This window comes from Thamnophis elegans, chromosome 8, assembly GCF_009769535.1.
Source record: "Thamnophis elegans isolate rThaEle1 chromosome 8, rThaEle1.pri, whole genome shotgun sequence".
Classification (NCBI taxonomy): Eukaryota; Metazoa; Chordata; class Lepidosauria; order Squamata; family Colubridae; genus Thamnophis; species Thamnophis elegans.
In genome coordinates this window covers 44,386,859-44,403,342 of record NC_045548.1, presented here as the reverse complement: position 1 = coordinate 44,403,342, position 16,484 = coordinate 44,386,859, and the positions used below count along the sequence as shown (strand labels likewise).

General features: G+C 34.8%; 1 protein-coding gene across 3 annotated transcripts in view; it reads left to right on the top strand.

Annotated features, from left to right (window-relative positions):
- The window catches only part of ARFGEF1 (ADP ribosylation factor guanine nucleotide exchange factor 1), a 68,207-nt gene that overhangs the window by 18,327 nt on the left and 33,396 nt on the right, over window positions 1-16,484 (top strand). Inside the window, exons 4-15 of one of the 3 annotated variants that reach the window (XM_032222599.1) lie at window positions 519-675; window positions 3,030-3,176; window positions 3,965-4,144; window positions 6,388-6,664; window positions 7,254-7,367; window positions 9,358-9,533; window positions 11,197-11,330; window positions 11,840-12,074; window positions 13,457-13,559; window positions 13,683-13,822; window positions 13,907-14,015; window positions 14,411-14,612. In XM_032222599.1, the coding sequence (XP_032078490.1) occupies window positions 519-675; window positions 3,030-3,176; window positions 3,965-4,144; window positions 6,388-6,664; window positions 7,254-7,367; window positions 9,358-9,533; window positions 11,197-11,330; window positions 11,840-12,074; window positions 13,457-13,559; window positions 13,683-13,822; window positions 13,907-14,015; window positions 14,411-14,612 (1,974 nt within the window). Of the gene's footprint in view, window positions 1-518; window positions 676-3,029; window positions 3,177-3,964; window positions 4,145-6,387; window positions 6,665-6,724; window positions 6,800-7,253; window positions 7,368-9,357; window positions 9,534-11,196; window positions 11,331-11,839; window positions 12,075-13,456; window positions 13,560-13,682; window positions 13,823-13,906; window positions 14,016-14,410; window positions 14,613-16,484 lie in introns of those variants that run through there. The other 2 variants (XM_032222600.1, XM_032222601.1) reach the window with 2 other exon arrangements.

Here is a 16,484-nt window from a genome sequence, read left to right as displayed (position 1 = left end):
TATGAAACTGCAATCTATTTTTTAAGTCCTTGGGAGAAGGGTGGCATATAAATCTAATAATAAACCTAAAGAGGATTTGTTATTTATTAATTTTGTACTAGGTCATAATTATTAATATAATACATTTAATTCTATTTTAAAAGACATTTGTATACAAGTTAAAGCATTTATTTTGCTTTATCAGGATTCCAAAAACAGAAAGTACCTCATTCACATCAAGCAGTAGAACAAATCAGCTATGTAAATTAAGTGTGACTTAAAGTATCAGTTTTAATGATAAATGTTTTACTATTTAAATATACAACTAAAGATAAAGCAAGTATATAACAACAGCCAGAGGTGAGTTGCAAATTCCAGTGCTACTGGTTCACTCGTGTTTGCAGAAGTGTCTGGGCAGGTGGGTGGAGCCTCCTGCCACTGCCAGTTTGCTCGATCCAGGAGCAACCCACCTCTGATAACAGCCCTAGCTATTTTTAAATTCAAATTTAACTCATTTATTTTATTGCAATTTTATTTAGTCCACCTCATGGAGAAGCAAAACCTGGCTCAAGCACTCTTCCACCAGTGAAATCAAAGACTAGCTTTATTGAAGCAGACAAATACTTCTTACCATTTGAATTGGCATGTCAATCCAAGTGTCCCAGAATTGTTAATACATCGTTAGATTGTTTGCAGGTCTGTATGAATCTATATTTCCTGAAATATATGCTATTATTGCCTACTTTTAATGTTATTTTTTAAGGAACTTTTTTCTTGATTTTATTCAATTATCAACGTAAAAAAAAATCTGATTTAAACATTTATAAAAAATTAAATTTGGTCAAAAGGAGATGTTTTTGTTTTTTTAAAAAAAATCTTATGAATTGAGTGGTATAATTGAGATCTGTAAAGGTAATGGTCTAGTTCCGTGATGGCGAATTTATGGCACGTTGCCTTCAGGAAGCCTCTGCAGTGCGAAAAACCGCCCCTATGGGCAAGTCGGAAGTTCAGGAATGGAACTTCCGGTTTGTTCGTAGGGCCAGTTTTAGCCCTCCAGAGGCTTCAGGGAAGGCTGAAGGCTCTGGAGGGCTAAAACTGGCCCTACGAGCAAACCAGAAATCCGTTGCTGAACTTCCGTTTTGCCCGTAGGGCCGGTTTTTCATGCTCTGGAGGCTTCAGGGAAGCTCCTGAAGCCTCCAAAGGGCCTCCAGGAGGGTGGGGGAGGCTGTTTTCACCCTCCCAGGCTCCTATAAAGCCACTGGAGCCTGGGGAGGGTGAAAAAAGCACGCCAAAAATGGGGGATGGTGTTGGTCGTGCACACATGCACACTGGGGTCATGCACATAGCATGGGTATGGCATGCCCGCGCTCGATCCCCCTGCGCTCCCCCCATTTTTGGCACACAAGCCAAAAAAGGTTTGCCATTGCTGGTCTAGTTCATAGTGAAGCAATACAGTGAACCACAACACGTTTCCATCCATTATGATAGTGACTGTATGATTTGTTGTGATGTCAAAAAAATCTGATAAATTATTACTGTTAATCATAATTTTGTTTTCTAGCTAGTCATGGAAGCCCATTTCAAGCTAATATCCAAATAATTAATAATAATAATAATAATAATAATAATAATAATAATATGTCCTAGGCCCCTGGGTGGGGCCCGACTAGTAACCAATGCCAAATCCGGCGAAACAACTGGCCGCTGTGATACAATTGTATAATAATAATAATGTGATAAAATCAAGAATGGAGAGTTGGCAGAACAAAGCACTGCATGGCCAATTTCTGGAAAAAATAAAAGATAAAGTGGACAGTGAACAAACTTGGTTATGGTTAACAACAGGTACATTAAAGAAAGAAACAGAGTCACTAATCCTGGCTGCGCAAGAACAAGCTATCCGCACAAATGCCATTAAGGCCAAAATCGAAAAATCCTCTGATGATGCCAAATGCAGACTTTGCAAAGAAGCTGATGAAACTGTTGATCACATACTCAGCTGCTGTAAAAAATCACGCAGACTGATTATAAATTGCGGCACAATTCAGTAGCACAAATGATCCATTGGAATTTGTGCAAAAATTATAATATTAAAACAGCAACAAACTGGTGGGAACATCAGCCTGAAAAAGTCACCGAAAATCAGATGGTCAAGATCTTGTGGGATTTTCGCATACAAACCGACAAAATACTGGCTCATAATACACCAGACATCACACTGATTGAGAAAAATAAGGTCACAATCATAGACATTGCAATACCAGGTGATAGCAGGGTCGCTGAGAAGGAACATGAAAAAATCACAAAATACCAGGACTTAAAAATCGAAATTCAACGACTATGGCACAAACCAGCAGTGGTAATTCCAGTGGTAATTGGCACACTGGGTGCTATTCCAAAAGCACTGGAATTACATTTAAAACAGTTAAAAATTGACAAAATCACCATCAGTCAAATGCAAAAAGCTGCACTGCTTGGATCTGCACGCATATTACGAAAATACGTTACGACGTCCTAGGCCCCTGGGTGGGGCCCGACTAGTAACCAATGCCAAATCCGGTGAAACAACTGGCCGCTGTGATACAATTGTATAATAATAATAATGTCTGAAAAAGGCAATACTATGAACTGGAGAGAAGAAAATACCCCAGGATCTTATTTATTTATTTAAGAAAATTTATATGGCCTCTCAACTCAGTGACTGGGCAGCTTACAAGGATAAAATTCCAATACAAAAACAATATGGAGAAAAAAATATCCCACCCCACCCCTTGGTGACAACAATCAAACGAGCCACTTGATGGGCTCCATATCATTCTGGAGTCTCCACACCCATTGCAAGTACCATGTGTTCAGGGCCTTGTGAAAGTGTATCCAAATAGTATCCAAACTTTTTTTTGCAAGAATAAGGGTAAAGGATATTTATTCCTAAATGGCTCCAATATTTATTTAATAAACCTGAAACTTATTGTGATTTTTAGATGAGGATTTCCCTGGCTGAAGAACATATATTAGCTTTATTCATTGTTGTTTACTTACTTTATTCTCAGAAACTTATAGCCTATGGGCATTTGACTGGTAATGCTCCAGATAGCACTGCTCCTGGGAAAAAGTTGATTGATAGAATTATTGAAACAATATGTGGCTGCTTTCAAGGTCCACAGACAGATGAAGGTGTTCAACTACAAATTATAAAGGTAAGGTTAAAACTATTGTTAATAATTATATTTTACTGAATTTGAGACGTTCTAAATGGTTATGTTTGATTTTTCAAAAACAGTTTACAGTGAATAGAAACTATGAATCTAATGAATATTTTTTATTCATATGTAAAAATATCAGTATTTTTATTGAGTTATAGACTCATAGACTATTCATCTATAAAATCCCTCCATTGTAATTCAATAAATACTTTATTATTTAAATTTTTAAAATATAATCTGATAGATTTCTTATTAAATCCTCCAAGGGTCTGTGGTCTTAACTGGATATGAAATTTGTACGGTTTCCAGATTATCAAATTGATCAAATTATTAAATTATAGGATTGTTTTTGCTTATAAGGATTTGCATAAGTTAATACTGATTTCAAACTGAATCTGACCTAATTATAATAATTTATTATATTTACATCAGATGACATTTCTTGATATCTTAATACTGTCTGAGACTGATATTAGAAGTGTTCATTAAAAAGGAATGAACTACATTACCATATGTACAAAGACTGATTTAAATGCGTTATGGACTTTTAGTAAAAAGGCAATTTCTATGCAGCTCCTATCTCCTTTAAAGCTTTTGGTGCCTATAGATACATAATATGATTGCCAGATTAATTCTATACATTATGTATGTACATTTATGGCTCATCATTTACAAAGTATTTTCATGAATTGAGCATGTGCCAATTATACGTAAAAGAACTGGGAGATATATATACAAGATTTCTAAATAACTGCAGGTCTAACTTTGTACATTTATTTTAGGCTCTATTAACAGCAGTAACATCTCAACACATAGAGATACATGAAGGGACCGTGTTGCAAGCTGTGAGAACATGCTACAATATTTATCTTGCAAGCAAGAATCTCATAAATCAAACCACAGCCAAGGCCACTCTCACACAAATGTTGAATGTAATATTTGCACGCATGGAAAACCAAGCGGTAAGTTTCTTTGTACTTGAGTTGTTGTTCCAAAAATCTCATTCAGCTCTAGGAATAGCAAACATTTAGATTTGTTTGCCAATTGAATTGTACAAGAGGTATAAGAGGAAAATGTTCTAACTCTGAAACATCCCATTCCAACCTTACTAGATGTATTCCAATGTTGGAACAAGCCTTCCAAAAATACTGGAAATCATTTGATCAAATATGAAGAAGTTCAATCTTACCATATGTGCTCTGACTTTTGGCTTTTACCTTAAAATAACTGAATACGCATTTGCCAGACATTACTTATTTCATCTAACAATCATTGAGTAGCAATAGCTCTTACAGTTATATACCACCCTATAGTGCTTTTACAATACTCTCTGGGAGGTTTACAATGTCAGCATATTGCCTCCAACAATATCGGGCCTCATTTTACCAAACTCAGAATGATGGAAGACTGAGTCAATACTTGAGCCCATCAGGATTGAACTTCAGGCTGTGGGCAGACTAGCCTGCAATACTGCATTCTAACCACTGCGCCACCAGAATAACTAAAGGACTGGGGCCAGGGGTGGTTTCTGGTTTCTTTTACTGCTGGTTTACTCAGGGATGCACTTTGGGCACGTGCACGCTTGATGCATGCTACACATGCATGTGCAGTAGTGAAAAATTTGCTTCTGCACATGTGTAGAAGCAGAAAACAAAATAGGTGTGGCCAATAAAACCGGTTTGGGGGTGTAGGCATCCGAGTTACTACCTACTCGGCTGAACCTTGTCAAACCAGTAGGAACCCACCTCTGACTGGGGCTGAGGATGTGGACAGAGTCATATGGCTGTGAAGTCAATAATCTCTTCAGTGGGTTTTAGCGCATTCATTCTTGTTCTACTTGACATCTCAGCAGCCTTCAATATTATCAACCATGGTATCCTTCTGGATTGACTCTGTAGACTGGGAGTCAACGATACTTGTGATGGTTCCCTTCCTTCCTGTGGAGCTGGTATTAGTGTTTATTGAGAGTGAGAGATCCTATCCTCAACTCAAGCTATGTGAGATTCTGCAGGGCTTGGAATGCTTTACACTCCTGTTTCATACCAACATCAAGCCTTTAGATGAGATCATCCTCTATATGGACTGAAGTGTCACGAGTATACTCAATTGTACATCTACACCCCTGGTAAACTAAGGAGTGCTGTTGATGTCCTGTCTTAGTGCCTGGATGCTGCAGCAGTTCGTATGGGAAGATTTAAAACTCTACATGGCTTTGGGGCCTGGTCATTTGACGACCATTTCTTCCTGATTCCGTCTACCCATACAATCAGGAAAGATAGGTTATAGTCCCACCTCCTATGGAGTTCCATGTTACAGAACCCAAAAGAGAGTATTTTCTGCTGTAGCGCCCATTATTTGGAACATCATTCACCCTAAAGTGAGATTATCCTGGTGTGAATGATGAAATCAACTTACCTTCGCTACCGGTTCGCAAATGTGAGCACGCACACAGCATCAAAAACGGGACGTGATGACGTCTGGGCGGGTGGGCAGAGCCTCCCACTGTTACTGCTAGTGGTTTGCCAGACCGGATAGAACCGGCTGAATTGCACCACTGGATTAGCCCCAAACCTATTGGCCTTCCAGAGATCTGAAGAATTTTTTTCCAGTAGATCTGGGTATCCCTTGGGAACAAGGAGCCTGCAAGAGGCCATTATTATGTATAAGTTTTTACATATTACCTCATGTTATATGCATGTTTTTATGGTTATTTTGTTTTTATTAACTTGTTTTTGCTATACACCACCCAGACTCTCATTCATGAGATGGGTGGCTAGATAGTCAGATACATAGATAGTCAAAAGATCTATTATTTAATAATTAAATATATAGGCAGAATTAACAGTATTTGCATATGTTTGGGCCATGTGAAAAAAATAAAACAAATTCCAAATTTACATCACACACAAAGTTTTAAAGAAAAAGGATAGTTCTTATCTTCCAAATAGTTTAATGAGAATTGTGATCATAAAGTGGCTAGATTCAGGTCAAAAACTGAATTGTATTTAATTAAGATGATTAAAAGAATCTAAAGAGCATTCTTCGTGTGTGTGTGTGTGTGTGTTTAAAAACTTGTATCACAATAAAATTTCAGATCTGTGCCAACTTTTGAAGGGCACCAAGTGTACAAATAATATCATGTCTGTCAAATGTAACATGTATTAATTAATGCTTTATTTTTCATATAAATAAATACAATTTATAGCTTCAAGAAGCCAAGCAAATGGAGAAAGAGAGACATCGACAACAGTATCACCTGCAGCAATCTCCTTTAAGCCATCATGAGCCTGAATCACCTCAATTAAGGCATCTTTCCGAGGAGACTGTTGATCAATTATCCCAAGATCATGAAAGGGATTTGGAGCATCATACAAATGATGTGGACAAAAACCTTCAAGAAGATACAGAAGGAGAAAATGGATCTGATATTTCTAGTGCAGAAAATGAACAAACAGAAGCTGATCAAGCAACAACAGCAGAAAGTAATAATGATGATTAATCAGAATGAGATGCTAATGGGCATGTTGTTATCATATTGCCAAATTGTCTTAAGCTGGAGGTGTTTTTTCCGGTTAGGAATTTTGCTTTCTGCTTGTTTATTGTTTTTGAAGTTCCAGGTAATATACCCCTATGATGTTTCTGGAGAAAGGGTTCAGGCAATTTTAATGAGTAAAATGGAAGCTTTTTAGAGGTTTAACAGTTCTATATTGCATTAAATGCTAATATGTATGTTGCTGAAAAATTTGAGGTATTCGAGGTACTACAAAAAATTGAACTGAGAAGAACAAATATATTGATTTGCCTTTTTTTATAACAAGTTCATTTGGTTAAAAACTACACACAGTTATCAGCAGGCTTTAATATTATGGTTATGATTTTCTTTTTTATAAAGTTATAAACTTTGTAGTAATTTCTTATTGCTTTTTAAAATGTATTTTCTAAAACCTCAGGTACAGTAAATATTATGAACAATCATAAACATGTATTTATGTAGCATTTATAATTTAAAAATGTATTGACCTGACTGGATTCCTAATAATTTTAAATAATATATTTATTTTTCTTTTGTAGCTCTAACTAAAAATGATGCAGGGTCATATGATGGAGAAAGTAATCAATGTGAAGAAACAGCTCAGGATGTTGTACAGAGTATAGTCCAGGAAATGGTCAACATAGTAGTAAGAGGTAATATACTTTCATTCAACTGTACTGCTGATTTAGGTAGAAATTAAAGGAACTTTACAAGAGGAGTTGATGGTAAAGTTTTATATGTAAAATAAAGTGGTGGGTTGCAGGCAGTACACCCCGGTACAGGCGTACCAGTGCCTGCCCGGAGCATTGGGTACCGTGCTCTGGAGGGCCTGTCCGCCCACCCGTGCTCCTTACCTGTCTTTAAACTCTCGGCGCCAATCAGCTGGAGCATCTCAGAGACGTCACTGGATGGTAAGACGCATGTGCGCGCTGCACGCATTCATGTGGAGAACACTGGCCAGTACGGTTGCTACGGGATCCAGAACCCACCACTGATGTGCTAATTTGGAAAAATATTAGATAAAGCAATAATTTTATGGGTTTTTAAAAAGAAAAATAAATAGAGATTGGGCTGTTTTCAACCCCCAGAAGCAGTCAGTGCAGTTCAGAGAGCTGCAAGAGGATCACTTTTCACTAGAAGGTCACTGAATTCTTTTCTCTTGAAGGAAGAGAATGGGGAGCCTAAGCGCTTTTCTGTTTTTTCCCGGAGAAAGACATGAAGATAATTGGCAGTAAACCAATTTATAGAGTAAACCTGGATTTATTATTTGTTTAAAGTTAATACAAATTTTGATAAAACTTATATTAAAATCAGCCTTGAGAGTTGCTGTTAGTTTATCAGTTACTGATTCCTGAAACATTGATGATAAAGTAAAATTAAGAAATGCAGTTGAAATGGTAACAGACCTTTTTAAAACTTAAAGGAAAGTTGAATAGTGTTTAAGCAAATGGGACAGCCTGGTCTGAGTTAATAGGATTTGAGAATTTGCTACTTTTTTTTTTCATTGCTAGTCTTTTCTTTTATGTGTAAGCTCTTTCACAGCAGGTTCTGTTCTAAAATAATTGCAGTAGACATATATATATATACACACACACACACATACATACATATATACACATACATGTGTGTGTATGCATGTATGTATGTATGTGTGTGTGTGTGTGTATGAGTGTATGTGTGTGTATGTATGTATGTATGTATGTATATGTATATGTGTATATATATATATATATATATATATATATATATATATATATATATATATATATATATATATATATATATATATATATATATAAAGTCACAACCCCTGGTATGCCCCAATTATGGGAGGAAGCATAATTGGGACATACCAGGGGTTGTGACTTTAAATATATACCTTTCTCCCTGGCTCAGCTGATAATGAATCAGAGCCTGTGGCTTAGTGGTTAACACATCTGCCTAATATGTAATATAGCCCAGGTTCGAATCCCAGTAAGGGTATGGCTAGCTGATGAGAGCTAAATAGCTTGGAATAGATCTATACTAGTCTCCCTTTATTTATTTATCAGCACAAATACTACATATATATGTATGTATGTATGTATGTATGTATGTATATGTATATATATATGCATATGCATATACATATACATATATTTATACATATACATATACACAAACACATACATACAAACAAACAAACAAACAAACAAACAAACGAAATGTTTTGTCAAATCTGTGAAAAAAATCCTGTTTGGATCCTGGTCAAGATAAAACTAAAAAAAGTAAGCATTTATTGTAAAACCTATAGGTAATTTACAGATTGATTGTGAATTATAAAATAGTCCTAGACAATTCATCTTGGTATCCCAGATAGAGCTAAATATATTTTGATTCATATCATAATGGTTCTGTTGTGTGTTACCTAGAAAACAATCATGATATAGAATGTTAATCATACAGTATTTACATTAATTTTTAAAGAAATGCTGAACAAATGTTGATATGGCATCAAGAATAAAACACTGTGGCAATATGTATACTCAGAACTCATCTGTGGCAATATGTATTTTGAGTTGTTTTAATGTACTTCTAATTGTATAAATAATTACTTTTAAATGCCATAATTTTACTGTTTGCCATAATTCTTTTTTCTTTTAGATATAGGTGAGAGATTTACTGAAAAGATTGTGGTTGATGGACCAATAGGTACTTTAGAGGATGGTAGTGATAGTGAAAATATCCAGGCAAATGGAATTCCTGGGACACCTATTTCTGTTGTGTATACACCATCATTACCTGATGACAGGTTATCTGTCTCTTCCAATGATACTCAGGTACAAGAATGAATGATTATACTTTGAAAATATGGCAAACTATAGTTTTAAACTGATTTGGGGAATATTTACAGTTAACTGATTCACCTAGCTTGTAAGGTATCATCTTTAGTATCTTTAGTACAGGTGCTTTGATTATGTGAATCAATAAGAAGCATAGGACACAGATAATTTATATGCTGTAAGCCAGTCTTTTATATGATGTTGTTGCAAAACAGTAGTTTTAATGTTTTTTCTATTTTCACCGCAGTGTCAAAAGATTCATGTGCATGAATGAACAACATTTGTTCCTTAAGCCATTTCTGTACTTTTACTTCCTTTGTGCTGTGCATATGGATTTAAAGCTCTATATGAAATTCATTGCTGCTTGCTAATGTAAAATCGTATATTCCAAGTGCATATGTTTAGTAGATTTTCTCTTTTCTTTCAATTGTTTTATTAGTATGCATGTGGTAAAATACTGATGTTTTTACTGGAGCTAATGTCTTTTACATTAATAACTGGCAAACATTTGCTTTCACAATTGTTTGGCACATGTGAATACAATGCTAAGAATGCATTCATTGTATTGTTTGAAAATATGTTCCTATTCTGCAAGTATATGATTTCTAAAATAAATATTCAATCAGTAAATTACCAATATGACCAACACTTGCTGTTCAGGGTCATGTTAGTATAGGTAATTATCACGTTTCTTCCTAGAACAGATGTAGCACTAGCACAGTTGGCAAGCAGAATGGTGCCTTGGGAAATGCTCATTCTATTCTTATCACAGATTTATTTTAATAGATGAATATTTTGAAAATCAGTTCTTGACATGAATGGTTACCTTCATCAGTTACGTATATTTGTGGAATGAATTAACAAAATAAGCATAAGTATACAGGAATGCATTACTTAGATAAACATACAATGTTAAAAAAAGAAAATAATGTGCATAGTGGAATTGCAGAAAAATGAAAGAGATATAGCATATGATAACTTAAATATATCTAGATTAAAATTAATACTTAAATATTGCAAAATAATAATTAGTGATAAGTATCCTAGCATTGCTGAGATTTTTTCTGTATTAAATGTGATCACAAGGCTATCTAAAATAGTTTTTAATTGTTTTTTATTTAATTTGTGATCTGAAACAAGTTGAAAATAATCTCAGGGTTTAAAAAAAAACAAATGAAAATAAAAAACCTGTAATTGTTTTCAATTTGTTTCAGGTGATGAAGAAAAGATTTGTTAATTATTGGAAATAATGCCACTAAAGATTAGTTGTACTTTTAGGAAGAGGAAAAAAAGAAGGCTTTGAAGTAGAAGACTATATAATTGCGAGGCGGGTTTGTGGTTTGTTAAATTCAGGGCTCTGGAAGCCATAATAATTTCTGTCTGTTAGTCTATAAATTTGTGATGCTGACTAGTTTAAACAAAATAACTAAAATATTAAACTTGCAGTTGTAGAAATATGTTTATTTTTTAAAGTTAAATGTTAAGTAATAATCATTTCTAGAAATATATTTACACCTTAGTCCGTATAGGTTAAGGCAGTCTATAGATACTGTTAATCAAAGTTTCATTGTAATTTTGTGTAGCCTGTTTTTTTCTCCTATAAAATAATTACATTGTATTTTTATTATATAAATTGAAAATGAAAATATTTTAATTTCAGGAATCTGGAAATTCTTCAGGACCTACACCTGGTGCTAAATTTTCCCATATTTTACAAAAGGATGCCTTTCTAGTATTCAGGTCACTGTGTAAACTGTCTATGAAGCCTTTGTCAGATGGACCCCCTGATCCAAAGTAAGTTGACACCATTTTTCGTGGGAAATATTCAAGGCATAAAAGTATAAATCAGCAGTAGTTATAGCCTGTTAATTCTTCTCCCATTTCCAATGTAGTACAATATATTATTATGGAACGTTATAGTTGTATGGTCCTTGGTACTCTCAGAGAGTTTAATCCTGAACTACAAATATTCTATTTGTATTTTATACAATTATTTAAAAGAGTTGTTCTTGACACTTAGTATATATGAATCAATCAGCTATATAACTGTATTTTATATTAATTTGAGATTTTATACACAAACTACATTGTGCGCTATAGCAACAAACACAAGAATATTAATCTAAGCTAAGTCAGTCATAGTTTATTATTTAGTTAATTTATATTGTTATTGAATATTTAGTATTAGTATCTGCTCTTTACCAATAGTTAGAGAATTGGGGATAATTATTTTTTCTTTTTATTTCTTAAAAAGAGAGATGTCTCCATAAATTGTTTCTCATACTAAGATTATATCTTTCTAGGTCGCATGAATTGCGGTCAAAAATCCTTTCATTGCAGTTGCTGCTATCTATTTTGCAAAACGCAGGACCTGTTTTTAGGACAAATGAAATGTTTATTAATGCTATTAAGCAGTACCTTTGTGTAGCATTGTCTAAAAATGGAGTTTCATCTGTTCCAGAAGTATTTGAACTTTCCCTTTCTATATTCCTGACTTTACTTTCAAATTTTAAGACACATTTGAAGATGCAAATTGAGGTAATGTACATTTCTTAATATAAAAAGTATACTTATTGTACTATAAACTGATGTAATTGAGAGGCTTGAAGTATATTTTTTTAAAAATCTTGTTTCAATTGATTGGACGTTTGCATTCAAATCATTATCCTGAAACAACAATATATAATATAAATTGTTCCCAAATTATTACTATTAAAAGAACAATAAACTATAGTATTATATAATTGGATACGTTATCTTAGGTAACCATTCAGATACTATTCAGAATGAAGCATTATTCTGTTCTTTCTTCCCCTGACATTTGAATTTAAATTTTGTTAGAGTCTTATATATAGATCAGTATATCTGGTATTATTGGCCTACTTCCACATATTAGATTATATGGATCTAATAGATGTGCTCTGGGGTATCTTAAATTGCAATTTCTTTGTAAAATCTGTGCTAATAGGAATGTTAGAAGAGGCTATTTGTTATTATTTCTTTTCCTTTAAAAAAAATGATGCCATTAGGCACCCCAGATACAGTAATGTATCTTCAGTTATGTAGCAGGTTGTGCATTAATTTTTTTTTAGCAGCAGTAATGATTGAATAATGCCAGATTTTGATTTTGTGTATATATTCTAAAAGCAAAAAATGTTTGAACTTTTGAATATTTGAAAAAGTCATGAAGAGGATTGATGAAATGTCTGAGTCTTAAATCACAGTTTCTTATTCAGCATAGCAAGTTGTTTTGAAATTGAAAAAATTTCTTAATTCAATTTGTGACACAAATTATTTATTTATGTGTCTAACTATCAGCGGTGTGCAAGGTTTTCTACATATTTCTAAGTAGTTCTTTAGAGTCCAAGAAACACAGACAATTGACCCTAAAATTTTATATTGATCTGTCCACCATCCTGAAAACTATATTGAAAGTAGTTGTTTTAGGTTTATTTTTACATTTGTTCAGTGTATCTTCTTCAGTTTTGTTTAGCAAGATATTCAAATCAATTGAACAGAATTTAAATGCATTAGATATTTAAGTAAATCAAATTACTGCTTAAAATTAGATGATGTGTGCTCCATGACTATGTTTTATCACAAGTTTCTTTATGAATCATTTGTTTAATTCAAAATATATCTTTACCACATATGTCTATTACATTGATAGAATATTTTTCATTGTACGTAATTATAAAGTTATGAAGTGAAGAAACTTAAATAATGGTCTACATCCCCCCCCCCAGAAAAATAGCATAAATATCTGGTGTTAGCGCCTGTTTGGGGGGCGGGGGGAAGGTCTCCTCAGGGAAAGGCTCATAGGTAGTTTTCTATACTGTATATCTGACATTTATTTATAATGAAAAGTATAGAAGGCAGAAATTTTTCAAATAAGCAAATAACATCTCTATTTTTCCTAGGTTTTCTTCAAAGAGATTTTTCTATATATTTTAGAAACTTCCACTAGCTCCTTCGATCATAAATGGATGGTTATTCAAACATTGACGCGGATATGCGCAGGTATTACTCCATTGGGCATGTTATAGACTTTAACATGACTGTTCAGATATCTTGCTTGTTTTCACTATTATACTTATTTCTGTACTTGATAAAAGCATTTCAATGTAAATTCTATTTTCTTTACAGATGCCCAGAGTGTAGTAGACATTTATGTAAATTATGACTGTGATTTAAATGCTGCAAATATTTTTGAAAGACTAGTTAATGATCTGTCTAAGATTGCTCAAGGAAGAGGTAGCCAAGAACTTGGCATGACTAGCATTCAGGTAAGAACAATGCCATATTTTTCAGTTGCAAAAATTAATAATGATTAAAAACTATCAACAATCTTAATGTTTTTATACACACAGGAGCTAAGTTTGAGAAAGAAGGGTCTTGAATGCTTAGTATCAATACTGAAGTGCATGGTGGAATGGAGTAAGGATCAATATGTAAATCCCAACTCTCAAACAACCTTAGGTAAATTATTACTTGATTTATAATAATGATTATAAATAAAACTTTTCTAGGATTTACATCATATTTTGCTGAACTAAGTTAATTATTCGTTCTGAAGAAGTATCACAGCCATTGTTCTATCACTTAAACTTCCCCTCTTAGGGATTCCAGGATTTAAATTTTTTAAAAAAAAAATTGAAAACTCCTGCTTTAAATGATGCAAATATAGAAGAACAACACTTTAGAACTTATTTTATGTGCATTCTACAAAATGTTAAACATAAATTTATGCTATTGGAACTATGTAAAATCTTTTACTTCACATATATTTAACATTACTACTAATAAGGTTTAGTGTGCTATTAGCCAATAAATGTACTTTAGAAACATACTTTTATTTTTCTTCTCTTGTACAGGACAGGAAAAACCCACTGAGCAAGAAAGTACTGAAACCAAACATCCTGAGACAATTAACAGATATGGAAGCTTGAATTCCCTAGATTCCACAGCCTCCTCTGGAATTGGTAGCTATAGCACCCAGATGTCTGGTACAGACAATCCAGAGCAATTTGAGGTTCTAAAGCAACAGAAAGAAATAATAGAACAAGGAATAGATCTGTACGTTTTATTGTTTTCACTGTATGATGAATTTTAAGAACTTTCTACTTGTTTTTTGAGCAATCTCTTCATTTTGTTACTTTTAAATATCTTAGTAGATACCACAACACTAATCTTAAAAATAAACATCATTAATTTTAACACTTCAAGAACTGTGAAGAAGTGTAACACATACTTTCCATTATTAGAATTCCATTTAGAACAGGGATCCCCAACCCTGGGCGACAGCCAGTGGTGGGTTGTAGGCGGTACGCCCCGGTACGGGTATACCGGATCCTGCCTGGAGCACCGGATACCGTTCTGGTATGGTGCTCCGGAGGGCCCGCCCACCCATGCTCCTTACGGTGCTTTATGCTGTTGGTGGTTCCGTGCATGCGCATGGCGCGTACGGTGCCTGCGCAATGCTCCGTGGAGCAGCTAGAGCATCAGGAAGGCTTGCGGAAGTGTTATTTGATGCTAGAACACATGCGCGCGTGTGCACATGGGTAACTCAGGGGCTGTTCCAACCATACCGGTTGGAACGGAATCCAGAACCACCACTGGCCACAGCTTACTACTGGGTCATGATCTGTTCAGAACTGGGCCGCATGAAGTAATGGCCGAGCATCTGTGCACGCACATATCCCTATTTGCATGAGCAGCAAGCAAGTGTGTGCATGCACACTCCATTTGCACTAGCACATAGGTGCTTGCCACTACTTACACAGAATCATCCCCTTTTCTCCACACACACACCGGTCCACAAAGCTGGAAAGGTTGGGGAACTCTGACTTGGAAGACAAGTCAAAGATCCTAATTCAGTGTTATGGTTCCTGAAGGAGCATTGAAAATGTATTGTGCAGCCCTGCAGTCAAGGCTCTCATCCATGTCCCCAACAGGTTATAAAATGCAAGATAATACCCTTCGTGCCATTTTAAAATTTACTAAAGTTTATTTTCAGTCCCAAGACAGCTAATTGGTCCAGTTTAAGAAATAAAACCTAATGCAGCTACAGTAGGTGCATCTCTTGGCTGTATGAAAAAGCGGGCAGACTATTGTCAGTGGCAGCAAATTAGTGGAGGAGACCACACAATTGTGTGTAAGGGTTAAACTGTTAAATTAAAACTATTCTATTTTTGCTATTTTGCAAAAACCATGATTTATCTCTTTCACTGAAGTTGCTGTTTTCTCAGTAAAAGACTTGAGAACTGCTGTGTTTTTCTTTCTATGCAATGCATAGGGATCCATTTTAAACAGTGGGTGGATTTATTTGTATGTTTATGTTTGAAGGAGGGTTCATGCTGCTTTGCATACCTAGCCCCTTAATGTTCTTCTAGACTCATATGTTTGCCTTACTTTGTACTACAATAGTTAATGTTCATTAATTAAAATTATCCATTGCTGTTTAGATGGTTGGAAGGTCTTCCAGAGTAGATTTTGGGCAAGTTAGATAACTAGAGGGGAGAAAGAGAAAAATGTAAAAGTGTTTTAATTTGTTTCACTAAGAGAAAAATTTGCTGCACTTTTCTGCCCCATATTTTTCCAATGTGAGGCTTTTATTTGTGAAGATGGAGACTTTGAGCCCTGGAGATAGCGAGGAGGGGTTTGCTCATCTCAATTGTAATAGTTGTTTCTTAACTGGATGTTTATTTTTTTTATAAACTAATCAATAAAATAAGACAAAACAATAGGCTGGAATACTGCAACGTGCTCTACATGGGGCTGCCCTTGAAGAGCATCCGGCGGCTTCAGCTAGTCCAGAATGCGGCCGCGCGAGTGATTGTGGGTGCACCTCGGTTCGCCCACATAACACCTATCCTCCGCGAGCTGCGCTGGCTACCTGTTGATCTCCGTGTGCCCTTCAAGGTGCTTCTTACCACCTATAAAGCCCTT